Raw genomic sequence first — 14,131 nt, forward strand, 5'->3', positions numbered from 1 at the left:
TGTATTCACGCTCTGTCCTAAACGAATTGTTGGAGCGCCTGCCCCCCCCCTCCCTGTGAGCCCAGTGGCTGTCTGCGAGACAGCGAGACACAGCGAAACCCAGCCCGAAACACACACACACCCGCAGCCTGGCTGGGAGTTTGTGTGTGTGCCCAGGCTGAGTTCCGCGGTGTTTCGCCGACCCCACACCAGTGAGCCAGCTCACAGTGTCCCGCTCCTCGCAGCAGCGAGCCTCGCAACGTCCCGCTGAGTGTGTGTGTGTGAGGGAGTCCGCGGATTGGTCCAAACGTAACGGCTCGGCGGACGTAACGTAACGGCTCCGCCCGAAATACGTCACTGTACCCAAGAAGTAAACAATGGAAAAAGAGAAATCTCCAACGAGGCGTTCTGGGGCAGCATAGACAGGTCTTTTCTGTGTTAGAGTTTTACTCGCTACAGGGTGTACTTTGGGGGTTTGTGACTCTGCAGACCGTTTACATGCAGAAAAACCTTCATAACACACAAGGGGAAGGGTAATAACCAGAAAAGCATGTCATGGGACCTTTAAAGTATTATTAGCAGAGTTTGAGGGTCACTTTTGCCCCACAGGTAAAAATAGGCTCATTCAGTCCTTCCACCTCTCCTCCCCCTGTGTTTACAAGCATCGTCGCAATGATTAATTAATGCTCGCTCATCTTTAATCTCTTTCTCTGTTACCTTCTTCTCAAACCTTTTTCTCTCTTGTTTATTTTTCTGCAGCCAAAACCAGAAAACGCAGTGACCGTTGCCGTCTCTTCTCGAGTCTTGTTTCGGACCGAGCGGGAGCAGAAGGTGTTTGAGCAGGACGGCGTAGAGGAGTATCTGAGGTTCCAAATCGCACATGAGAACGAGCCCTTCACCCCTGGACCTGCTTTCCCCTTCGTCAAGGTTAAAGTCGCCCAAACACACACTTAACAGAGGCTTTGTTCTGTCCCAAGCTTCCTTACTTACTGCTTCTGTGTCCTTATAGGCTCTGGAGGCGGTGAACTGTCGTCTTCGGGAGCTGTACCCACAAAGTGAAGAACTGTTCGATATTGTTTTGGTGACGTACAACCATGCCCACGTTGGAATCCGGCTCATCAACACCATCAACCATCACAGTAAGTCGTGCAGAGATCAGATTATAAAGTTAACGTGGCTCCAAGCTTCAGAGTTAGACAGCAATGGCGGTAACACATTAGGTGAATTTAGCAACTTTGGAGCATTATAAAAGTATACAATGTGGGAACAAGAATATTGGCTTTAACATAGATTCCTGTCATCAGGTGACATCCTGTTGATAGGTTAGTAAGGTATCACATTTCAGACACCCACACAGACACTTAAAGTTCAGTTTGACAAGATCATTATCTTAATCTCCATGTGACCAAACTAAATATATAACCAGGACGGTCAAGTTTTGTCAAATCTATTTTAACACTATAAGAAGTCAAGTTAAAAGTCAAAATTGCCACAAAATGGTTACAAATTGCACAAATTACTTCCCAGTAATGCACATCCCAACATTACATAAATGGCCAATAATGTATGTTATGATTTCTATAGTGTTGAATTGAATCATTTCGACTTAAAGGGCCCATGTCATGCTGTTCTGGTTATTACCTTTCCCCTTGTGTGTAATGTAGCTTTTTCTGCATGTAAACGGTCTGCAGAGTCACAAACCCTCAAAGTACACCCTGTAGCGAGTAAAACTCTAACACAGAAAAGACCTGTCTATGCTGCCCCAGAACACCTCGATGGGGATTTCTCTTTTTCCATTGTTTACTTCCTGGGTATAGTGACGTATTTCGGGTATAGTGGTGATACGTTACGTCCGCGGAGCCGTTACGTTTGGACCAATCCGCGGACTTCCTCACACACACACACACTCGGCGGGACGTTGTGAGCTGGCTCACTGGTGTGGGGTCGGCGAGACAGCGAGATACCGCGGAACTCAGCCTGGGCACACAAACTCCCAGCCAGGCTGCGGGTGTGTGTATGTTTCGGGCTGGGTTTCGCTGTGTCTCGCAGACGGCCACTGGGCTCACAGGGAGGGGGGGCAGGAGCTCCAACAAGCCGTTTAAGACAGAGAGTGAATACACATACTATACAGAGATGCTGTATGAGAAACCAATGTGAGTTTGGAAAATTGCACAATGTACATTTATTTTAGTAGACCTCAACAATGGAATTATTATGATATGATAGAAATGGCCATGACATGGGACCTTTAAAGCAAATTAAGACTTTAAGAAGGAAGACTTTGCTTTAACGAGATACTGAAGCTGACACAAGCTGCGCTGAGACAAACATCAAATTGTATGAACAGCTGATGCTTCCCAGGGAAATCTCAGACCCTGTGGTGACATCTTCCTCACAGACCGCTTCCTGTTCAGATCCTCAAATGTTTTTCATGCCCTTGTAGCTTCAGACTGAGTTCAAGTTTACGTCCTCTGGGATGTAAGAATAATTCAAGAGGCCCAAAACAAAAACAGGTCCGAACGGAGCCACAAAAGCGAGGCTTGGCCTCCCAGATGCTTCCACGTTAGATCTCTCTGGTGGTTCTCTGCGTGAACGGCCCAATGCGTTCAACCTCTGATCTTTACGGCAGAACTTAAGGAAAACATGGCTGCTCTGATGTCACAGAGTTAAGGGTTTGTTGCAAAGGGTCTCCACAGTTGACATAGTCATAAAAAATGATTGAGAAAGAAACACTTACCCTGCTCCTTAGCTGTTTGAAGCTGAATCTGGGCTCTTAAGGAAACATTAGGATACTAATTGGTTTATCATCACCTGTTTACAACTGCTATTTTGGTAATGAGGTTTAATATTTCTCTCTTCCACTTGGGGGGGGGGGACTTAACTGTTGGCGATGAAAGCATATATGCTCGCCAACATTTACATGCCTCTACTTTGCATTTATACAACACACAGTAGGAGGACCCACGGGCCACAATGACTGGCAGGTCCTATAATGTGCTCCGTGTGCGGCAAATTGAAATGTCATGAGATGACATTAGGGTTCTCTGTGGAAATCAAAAATGGTGGCACTACATGACTTCACATATGCATGACATCCCACATCTAAACTGCACATGCATGAAGCCAATCATTCTTTGATGTGTCTGAAGTCTCTCTGCATTCCTGCTGGTTTCCGGCCGTCCTATTACCATGTTTTAGATCTTCTGAACAAGCAAATAAATCATAAGAGGATAAGTAATAAGAAAATATTTTTGAAAGGGGAGAAAAAAATATACAAAGACATCGACTTTGGAAACATTTCCCACAAAGTGACTCCCACGCACCCGTTTGAAAGGCAGCGGACGCTTGGGAAGGTTGCAATGATGGGTAGCACAGGGGCCAACATCACCAGGGCCTGACTACAAAGCTAAATAAACTTTTAAGGAAATCTGTAGAAGACAGTGGGTACTTTGAACTCTGTTTATTTCTATTGCTTAGTGTCTATTTTCCTCTGTCTCCATCCGGTGTCTTTGTTTCGACAAGTTTGAAATATATTGTGCTCTATTGCATACGTACAAATTCAACCAAAGCTACCCTTTACCACCCTGATGTGGGTAGAATGAGTTAAAAGTTAGAAAAAGGTACCCAATAGCAATACAATGGCAATACCCTATTGTCCAGAACTGTACATGTAAAAGCTAGGTTCAATACTTAATGCAAACCACACATTTGTTTAGATGAAAATATCTCAGATGCTTCTTTAATTCGATGAATCATACAGTTTTTCACAGAGACAATTGTCAATGTCAATGATGGACGAATAAACACAGGACTTTCATCAAGCAGTCAATGTTGAGGTAGTTTTACTCAGTAACTAAGGCAAATAACTTAAAGGTGACCTATCATGCAAAATGCACTTTTGTACGTCTTTCATACATGAATATGTGTTCCAGGGAACTCACCAAGTGTCAGAAAACACAACCCTCTCTATTTTCCTCCATACCCAAATCTCTTAAAAAGGGGCTGCAACGGATCTGATACAGACTGATCCAGATTTGAACACTTCTATGACGTCACAGAAGTGGCGCTACGGCTATTGGGCCAACTCCACCAATCAGGAGGAGACAGCCACGGACATTGCCGTTGGAAAGCGCTGGAGACGCTGTAGTACATATGCCAGGCCTGTAGATGGTGCTGTTCTCACAGAATCAGCCCATGCAAAGACAGTGTTAAATTGAGCGAAATGAGGAATGGCTAAAATGCATGATCTGTTTGGTATTTTGAAAAATAAAAAGTATAAATATGCCTTATATAGGTATGGTCCTACACTATATTATTCAAATATAGCATGATAGGTCCACTTTAACATATCTCACATCTTCTAAATTACATTAAATGCGTGATTATTTTAACTCAAAACATAATCTCTTCCTAAACCTTAAGGTGTATTAACTGCTTTCAAAGAGCATCTTTCGCTGGTACTCTCTAACGGACCAACATGTAAATTAGGGAGTCATTGACGAACAAAATATTCACTCTTTTAGGTACGAGGACAGGTTTGTTCAATCAACGGTTTTCACCAATTAGTTATTGGTTGCAGCACGTAGGTTGGAAAAGTCTGTATATTTTCTTCTGCATCGATTTTGACCACGACTCTATATTTTTTAAAATGCATATCTCTTTAGTTCCTTATCCTTAAGGCCATGCAGTATAAAGTGAAGTAAGTCTAAGACACGTTTCTTGCCTGCTGCAGTTTTAAATAAATGCCTTTACCTTGCCATCTTGACACCACTCTCCGTTCCACATTAACCTTCTCTCTTACTATATTTCCATCAATCTTAGATGTCACCTATTCATTCACACTTTATTATAACCCTCAAACCCTCTCCTCTGAAACTCATTCTTTCACATCACCGACCCTACATTACTTTACCCCATAAATACCAGCTAATTTCACCTGAACAGCTTTGTAATCATGGATCTTATTACCTAATATCAGTCTTCGCTCGTTCTCCACGTACCATCGCTCCACTGCTCTTTGGATCAGTTTTCAGCAGCTGAATTAAGCCTCTGCATCAGCCAAAATGCAAACAGACACCACCGGTAGTCATTCCCCAGCAGACCTCTCTTTCCCCTTATTTGACCCTCTCTTTGGATCCTCTCCAAGCACTTATACGTTTTTCCTTTCACCCTTAACCAGAAAAACCCCTCCACTCGACCCCCACGATTCCAAGAATTCACATCAGATTAAAAAGCTACAGTTCTCTGTTCTGTTTTTGTGACTGTTTTCTGTATCTTAAGGTGTAAAGACGATACAAATAAATACACATATCAATGTTGTAATGGGTCTGTACTGCTGCCAATGTAACACATTGTACTGTATGTAGACATTTGACGATGCACTGAAATGAAAAACCTTGTTGTTGTTTGCGTCTCTTGTTCCCAGACTTGTTTATCGAGAGGTTTTGTATGACGGGGGGAAGTAGTCCCATCGGCTACCTGAAGGCCTGGCAAACCAACCTCTACCTGTCTGCAGATGCCGACAAGGTCAGGGAGGCGCTGTCTGAAGGTGAGAAACATAAAAACCATAGAATAAAAACACACATTTTCACACGTACAATGTGTTAGTGCGTTAGTGTTACATACTGATGTCACTATGTTACACACAGGAGTCCAATGGAGGTGGTCTATGGACAGGGTGTTTGGGAGAAGAATATGTTAGCCTTTGCAGACCATTTACATGCACACAAATCTATATAACACACTACAGGAAAGGAACATTTCAAAAAAGCATAATTGGACCCCTTTAAACTTCAATTGAAATGGAAGGAATAGGTGTGTTTATAACACACACACGGCAAGTAAATGTTCTGAACCATTTATTTCCTATTTGCATTATAAGTGGCAGTGACTGACGTCTTCTCGTGCTGCAGTCACATTACCATAAACCAGAATATTGATTTCTTCCCCTCTTTGTGTTTCCTTGATGGCTTTCTCCATGTCATGGCACATCATGACTTACACTAAAGCGAAACAGGATGTACAACATAATTTGCTCCAGCTGTAGCTCTGAATACGTATCAATCTTTGAAAACACGTAGCACTCTCTGCCAAAGAAATACAAAATGTTAATTTTCTCTGCTGACAAGGAGCTGGAAACAGAATACATTGATGTGTAATTTGTCGGATTGGGGTGACAACTGCTTCTGAGGGTTTCATTTTGTTCGGTGCGGCACATTTCATGCTACATTATTAGTGTCAAAAGTGAAGAGCAAATGCAGAGGAGAAGAGACAGATATGGTTGAAAAAGGGGAAAAACTGTGACGCGAATTCCAAATGAAAGATGAAACCTGTTACAAACCAAATAAAAGACAAGATTTGTTTTAGCTCGTTGCCACATATGGGTTTTTATTTATTTTTCTATAAAAAACAACATACTGTTTTCACTCTTGTGTCTGTGTGTAGAGGGCTGAGGGAAAATTAACTGGAGTGCCTCCCAAGGTTACTTCAGGGAAATTCTGCATGTGACTTACACACTTCAAGTCACTAATTGTGGGAAGCGCGCACACACACACACACACACACACACACACACACACACACACACACACACACACACACACACACACACACACACACACACACACACACACACACACACACACACACACACACACACACACACACACACACAATTCAAGCAAAGTAAGAGTCCTTGACATTCTACTTGAAAGGTCTTAATTAGCTACAAAGACATTTGTTAATACTCTGTGTAAGCTTGAGGCCATATTTGTGTTTTTATGTAACACTGCAGATGTAACAGTGTTTACTTGATTTGTTATAATGCTAGCAGGAAATAAGGAGATGAAGTGAACAAAAAGCACAACAAATGCTTATTTTTAATATGACCCAGCCAGCATAATCAAGGCATCTATTCATCTATTTAAAGTTCATTTAGCTAACATTTGGGTGTGCTACATAATATTTATTTCAAACAGTAAAAACTGAAGTTTCCTTTCAATTATACATTTTAAGTATAAGACTGAAATGTATAACAAAATAGGCTGTTTGTCGTGATTTATGAGGAGAAACCAAGAAAATCAATGTAAAATCTGACATTCAACTTCCCTATATATTCCCTAATGAAATATGTTTTTCCTAATTTGACCATCACTGAAAAATGTTATACTAGGATTTAAATTTGAACCTAGTTTCAAGTGAATGATAGTAATGTACATTAGAGTGAAGTGAACATAAGAAGCAAAAGCAAAAGTTATTGAAATTAATTAATTGACAAAAATAAAGTCTCTTAACAACTTGACTTAAACTCCCACTGTACAGTTGACATATATATTCAATTTAATATTGTATAATCCATTCCTTGCCCAATTAATGCATATATAATATCCTAATATCCTTATATTTTGTTACTGTACATTTGTATTTCCACATGTATATTTTTTTAATTTAATTTTACTTCCATTTCAAAAATATGTTGGATTGTTTAATTCTAGTGTTTTCATTTCTCCTTGTCTTTTTATGCTGCTGCAACGCAAACATTTTTGGACTCTTTCCAAAAATATATTTGTAATCCTTTTCTTATTAAAGTCTCTTCCTGTGTTTTCGTTCAGGCATCGCAGCAGCCACCATGTTCACGTCGGAGAAGGTCACAGAGGTGTCAGAGTCCCAGCTCAGGGTGGCATTCGATGGTGACGCCGTCCTCTTTTCCGATGAGTCCGAACGCATCTTCAAGGCTCACGGGCTGGACAAGTTCTTCGAGCATGAGAGGGACAACGAGGACACGCTGCTGGATCATGTAAGTATCCCAGGACGTCTATTTGGACACTTCCTCTTGAACAGTATACTCAGCAGACACCGTTAATATATAATATGAATTAACACTAATTATAGATAGAATCAGTATAGATGCATTTCACTCTATCCAAGAATGTTGTTTTGTCATTTGTAATTAAAAAGAAAGCTTTAAACACTTATCTCCATCGAAGCCTCAAATAGCTATTTCCTTGCAGACCTACTCACCTGTAAATGATTATGCAGATCATGTTTTTCAATTAACAATCCCGTTTTATCACCTGGTTATTCTATGAATAAATTATGCAAAATTATATGTTAAATGCATTCAAAAGTCATTGCTATTCAGACTGTTAGTTTGTGCATCTCTCTTCAGTCAAACAGCCAGCAATTATTACATTTGCTTTAAGCTGTGCAGGCTTGAAAACAAATGGTGCGTACTTGGTGCTAATTCAATAACAATGTGTGTGCAACATGTTAAGTGTGACTTTGGCACGGGGGGTTTATAAGTGTCCTCCAATCAGAGTGTCAGCTGTTTGATCCAACCAACTGCAGTCAACCTGTGGAAATGTACTTTTAGCTAGGATATTGAAGTGTATGTAAGGCAAGGCAAGACGAGTGTATTTATATAGCACCTTTCAACACAAGGCAATTCAAAGTGCTTTACAAAAATGAAAGACATTAAGAGCTTGTTACGATCTGTCTGTGTTGGGTTTTTGTCATGTCTGGTTCTGTCTTTGGTTTCCTGTCTCTGTGTTTCCCCTCCCATCTTGTCTGTTTCTGCTGATTGTTTGCACCTGGTGCCCGGTGTTGTCTCCTCCCGTCTCACCTGTGTCTTGTTCAGTTGATTAGTTTGTGTGTATTTAGGTTCTGGTTTTTCTGTTGGTCTTTGTGGGATTATTGATGACTTTGTTAGAAGGTTTTTGTGCAGAGGGATTTTTGTGTTTTGCCATGCCTGATTTTACTTTGTTGCTCGTTCCGCAATAAAAGTATTTGGATTTGGATAGTCTTCATTTGGGTCCTGTGTACCTTGCCCTCCAGCCGTGAGAGAGCCTGAAGAATCATATTATAAAATGGCATTTAAAAACACTAATTTAAAAGCTAAGATAATAAATCATGAATAACAACGTTACATTAATTAAAGTGACAGTGCAGTGTGAGATACACACATCTGAAATGTTTAGCTCTGACTCTCAATCATTGCAAACTTTTTAGCAGAAATAGTTTTCTTTGACCTCACTTTCTTTCTACTTTCTTTTTTAACTTATCCTTTAGTTAGTGTTGGGTGAAATAATCGTTCCTTTCCTTCCTCTGTGTTGCAGGGTCCCCTTAAAGGCTTCCTGGAAGCACTTGGGAAGCTCCAGAAAAAGTTTTACGCTAAAGGCCAGCGCCTGGACTGTCCCATCCGAACGTACTTGGTCACAGCACGTAGCGCCGCCAGTTCTGGGATCCGGGCGCTAAAGACCCTCAGGGCCTGGGGGTTGGAGATCGACGAGGCCTTGTTCCTGGCAGGAGCACCGAAGGGCCCCATGCTGGAGAAGATCAGGCCTCACATCTACTTTGACGATCAGATGTTTCACGTGGAGGGAGCTGCTGAGATGGGCACGGTCGCTGCACATGTTCCCTACGGCATTGCACAGAAACATAACGCCAAACAGAACATCAGTGTGAGGAAATAGACGGCAGGGCTTCACCGTCATCCAATCAGAAAAACAGAACAAGAGAATGAAGAAATGTCTTATTGAAGGATGAAAGTGAAGATGAGGATTTCCAGAGAGTTTGGAAAGATTCACTTGTTTGTGGAAATGCATCATTTCCATAAAGTAGCCATTGTATTGTAAATTTGGTTAATCAAAATGTAAACTGTCTCAGCTAAATGCTATCACATTAGGAGTTAAATACAGGTTGTATGCTTTAAATAATATCAGTCATTTAATAGACCATTATCAGTTGTAATTGATTTGAAGTGGTATGGCCCAACTCTACCTGTTAGTTGGCTCTGTAGGCTGTTATAATATACTGGTAAGCTGGATCACTGCAGGTAGATTTTAACTGTTGGACGGAGACCTCTAGTGGCCATAATCATTTTGACTGAAGCAAGAAAGGAAGTCAAATATTAAGTAGGATAAGCAAAAACGTATGTGTCACTTACGTCGCATACGTAACTTATGCAAACACAAGTAATACAAATAACTAATTTAAAGAAAACATAAACATTTCCTTAACCTAACAAGGAGGTTTGTTTCAATTCTCAACTTTAACAACACGTTTAAAACTGCAAATGTATCACGTTCAGACAAGATGGTGCAGTTTGCCCTGCCTGAATGTTATAACAGTAGTGATAATAACTGATAACAGCTATTTAATAGGCTGATAGTATTTAAATATGTTGACAGGTCAAGTAGAGGTCTTGATCCAGAGTTGCTTAGCGTTCCTAAGCTTTACATTTCAAGCCTCAATCTACCCAAAATTGAAGTGTTTTGTCAAATCTTGCTTTATGGTACATTTGAAGGTGCTTTCAAATGCTATGTTGACCTGCTATTTTCTGTCATATTCTTTATAAAGAAGGTTCCTCAGTGAATACAGAAGGAATGGTTTCATATTTACATAACATTTAGATTACAGTGTATGTTGGCAATACATGAACCAAAAGCACAGATATTACATTACATTGCATTTTAGATATTTTAATGTACAGATGATAGTGATGTACTGTAGCACAAGAGTCATAATATAAAGTTACTGGGTTTTTCTTCACAAGAATGTACAATTGTCTGTTTGTATATTACGGAAGGAATCAATATTATCTATGTCGTGTTAGTCCAAAATATAGAAAGCCATACGTTTCAGTTGATGCCTTAGTTTCAAGGAACACACTATTTTCAGTGGTAAGCTAATACTTTTTCGAGAAAATTCTCAACAACTGTTACATGGTTTGCAATAACATGGAAGTACAAGCATTGAGGATCCGAATACAATGAAATCTAACGGATTTAGTGGTGATTCCCTACATTTTCATGCTTTTTAATTGGTCACAAAAGTGTCAGTTCATGCTAAAACACCTTTAAGCTAATGGCTAATTCCCCATAGCATCCCTCAGTTGTACATAATACCATCAGCATGCTAACGTTTCTCTTCTAAGCATGTTAAAAGTATTTAATTACAGAAGACATTGTAGTATTGTATTACACAGTCTATACATTTAGACAGCCATACGTTTCAGAGGGTGCCTTCAAACTGACACACCAGCCTCTGAATTCCCTTTAACTGCAGTTGTGCACTATTCGCATGCTACAGTTGACTATGCTAGCATGCTAATGTTAATGGTTTTGAAGCTGATCTTAGCCTAGTAACACTTGAGGATGACTAAGCCCATTGTACACGGATTAAGGTTGACTGAAATATGACAGTTCTGGTATTAAATATTAAATTAAATATACCTAATATCTCTGCTTGATATGTAGTATTCAGGCTTTGCTCACTGAGGGGCAGGGCAAATGTTGCTTTACATATTTCTCCACTAGAGGTCAAAAGAAGAGTAAGAAAGAGTTAAATTTGTCCTTTAATTTAGTGTATAAGGATAACAGGATGTGTAGAGGAAGATAGATCTGTGTTTACTCACCATCTGAAGTATCACCAATAACATGTTTCAAAAGCAGCCATCTTGATTTGACTGCCCTCTCCTGTACAGGCTTTGCCACTGCTAAGGTGGCATTGATTGATGTTGTTAAATTCAACTTGTTTAACTTATCTGACGATCAATAACCAACTTGTAATCATAAGCTTGTTTTATTTACAGCTTTAATTTTAATTCTTGATTGACAAACAATAATGTGTCTTTTATTGACAAAATGGCAGCAGTGACCTTTTGGAAATGTCAATCCACTTCAGTGCTGGCAATTCCTGAAAAAAATAATTGTATATATTTAGAAATGATTAGCTACACATCTTGAGCTTTATGAGTAACTCAAAGCTTGGGAAAGTTACAAGCAACACAACACTTTTATTCCACAAGCAGATCGTGTAAATCATGTGTCTTTTGGCAGATGAAGAATGGCTGGGTTTTGAAGGTTGAAGATTCAGAAAGATCAGTGAGACAGTTTAGACTTTACTGTGACTCTAAGGTGTATAGATAAATGCAGATTAAGACATGTTTGAACTTTCAACAACATGCAGCTTTGTTGACATTTGTGAAAAAACGTCATTGCAATAAGAAAATGTATGAACACTAATAAAGATGTCAGTTCAAGTTATTGCTTTACTCATGAATGAACATATTGAAAGACCTTTATACAGTAATTAAACAACAATCAATCAATTACAGTTTATTTTATTAAGCCCAATACCACATTGTTTACATGTTTCTCAGGGGGCTTAACAGTTTATACAGAATACAAATACAAAGTACACTTTAATTCTGAATTCACTGATGTGCAATCCTGCATTGAACCACGGAGTGGCAGCACTGGAATGATAAATGTCCTTCTGCAAAAACTGGTCTTCATTCACCACATGTTGTTTGTATTCAGGATGAAAAATGTTGCAAAAGCACCCCTCTCTATTGATTTAGCAACATTAAACTTGTCTTAAGTTATTAAAATGTATATGAAGCACCTTATTGTTCCCTCCATGCCTTCCTCATTTCTCTTTATTTCAACTCAACTTTGACTACAATGCGCAGATTAATTTTATAACTCTCACTTTCCCTCTCATATTCCCGATGAGTAATGGGTTAATATTTGCACAGATTCCCTACTGAATTGGATCTTCCCGAGCACAGTCTGGGTAATAAAATCCAGAAAGAGCCAACTTCCAGTGCTGGTCATAGTGCTAACAACCCCACAGGGACTTTCCTGCTGGTAAATGCTGATGGATTGACATTTATGTGGATTATAAACTCCAGAACAGTCGGTTGATGTTATTGGAGACACAGTGGAGAGCAGGGGCAGATAGATAGGATATGGCCAGCTGGCGAACTGTGTAGAGCCAATGAACATTTCTTAATGACACACATGCACAGGCTGCCAGCTCTATCTATAAACAGACAATAACCATCAGCGTGAATGAAGAAAAAGGGAAAGATGTGCTTCACTTTGCCCAAATGATAAGGTGCCTGGGGAAATAAATCACCATAACAACCCTGCATCCTGCTGCTTACAGATACCCCGCTTTGTTGATAAATACTGGAAGGTGCTCAAGTGAGGCAGAGATAAAAAGAAATTGTGGAGAGTATATTTCATTTCAGACATTATACCTTGTGCTTTTCTCCCAGGCAGATATGGGAGGACAATCATGCAAGTAGGGAAAAGCAGTTATTTTATAGATAAGGGATACGTTCCACTGACTTCAATTGATGACCAGATGTAAGACATTGCGTAACATACCATAAGCTCAGATATAAGCTGTTTCACTGCCAGATGTGACCTACAGAGGAGAGGCAGCGCGGGGTTATGTTGGGGGTTGCAGTCGGCCTTTATCAGCAGTGCTGACACACAAAGTAAGACGGAGAGATATACAAAAAAAGATCTGAATAAAAACAATTATAATAATAAAGACAGATGGTGAGGAAAGCAGCACTTGCCCCAAAGACAGGGATATGTTTTCCTTCTGTTCGTTTACAAAGCAGAGTGGCACCCGGGGAGGGAAACGGTGAGAGACTCAGAGTCTTGGCAGAGGAGACCCAGCAGTGGGAGACAAGATGTTTTTGTTCCACACACACTTCTTTGTTTCATAAGAACTGAACTGTAGCTCAAAGCGTTGAAAAGTGTCAATTAGGCATTAAAACTCTGATGTGCAACAGTTTAACACATGGCGATATCCTCTTTCTATTCATTAGTTGTTGTTGCAAAGACTCATCATTTCATCCAAATGAGTGTGTTGTTTCCTTCTGGATAGACCAAATGCACTGAATGCAAAGTCCAGATGCTTATGGTTTAGGGAACAAGTAGTTTTCATTTGTGTGAGGAGTATATTTCCATTATGTCTTTCACTGTAGGCACATGTGTGTTTTGTTTTTTCAGGTACATTTATTGCCCTATATCCAAAATAAAGATTTTGTTCTCAAAAAATGTAATCCCCTCCTCTCTTTATATCTTCATTTTTCACCTTTAACAGACCTTATACGCCGTCACACATCTGTTGGTACAGTTCATAAAAAATGAAAAAGGAAGTCATCTGGCTCGTCGTGCATGTAAAGATAATTACTTAGAACACGCCATTAGATTTGTAATGAGCAGTATCCTTGGTGAAAGCAAGAGTCTGCAACTTCAAAACGCGCCTGTGTGTGTGTGTGTGTGTGTGTGTGTGTGTGTGTGTGTGTGTGTGTGTGTGTGTGTGTGTGTGTGTGTGTGTGTGTGTGTGT

General features: G+C 40.0%; 1 protein-coding gene across 1 annotated transcript; it reads left to right on the forward strand.

Annotated features, from left to right (window-relative positions):
- Positions 1 to 729: 729 nt before the first annotated feature.
- On the forward strand, positions 730 to 12,023 carry LOC104957953 (cytosolic 5'-nucleotidase 1A-like; the record flags this gene model as incomplete). Its single annotated transcript, XM_010785629.1, has 5 exons — positions 730 to 906; positions 989 to 1,118; positions 5,405 to 5,527; positions 7,590 to 7,774; positions 9,093 to 12,023. Coding segments are annotated over 5 exons (972 nt in total), but the record flags the coding sequence as incomplete, so codon positions are not given.
- Between the last annotated feature and the right edge of the window lie 2,108 nt (positions 12,024 to 14,131).

The sequence above is a fragment of the Notothenia coriiceps genome, unplaced genomic scaffold, assembly GCF_000735185.1.
Source record: "Notothenia coriiceps isolate Sejong01 unplaced genomic scaffold, NC01 NC01_scaffold00028123, whole genome shotgun sequence".
In the NCBI taxonomy this organism is placed as follows: domain Eukaryota; kingdom Metazoa; phylum Chordata; class Actinopteri; order Perciformes; family Nototheniidae; genus Notothenia; species Notothenia coriiceps.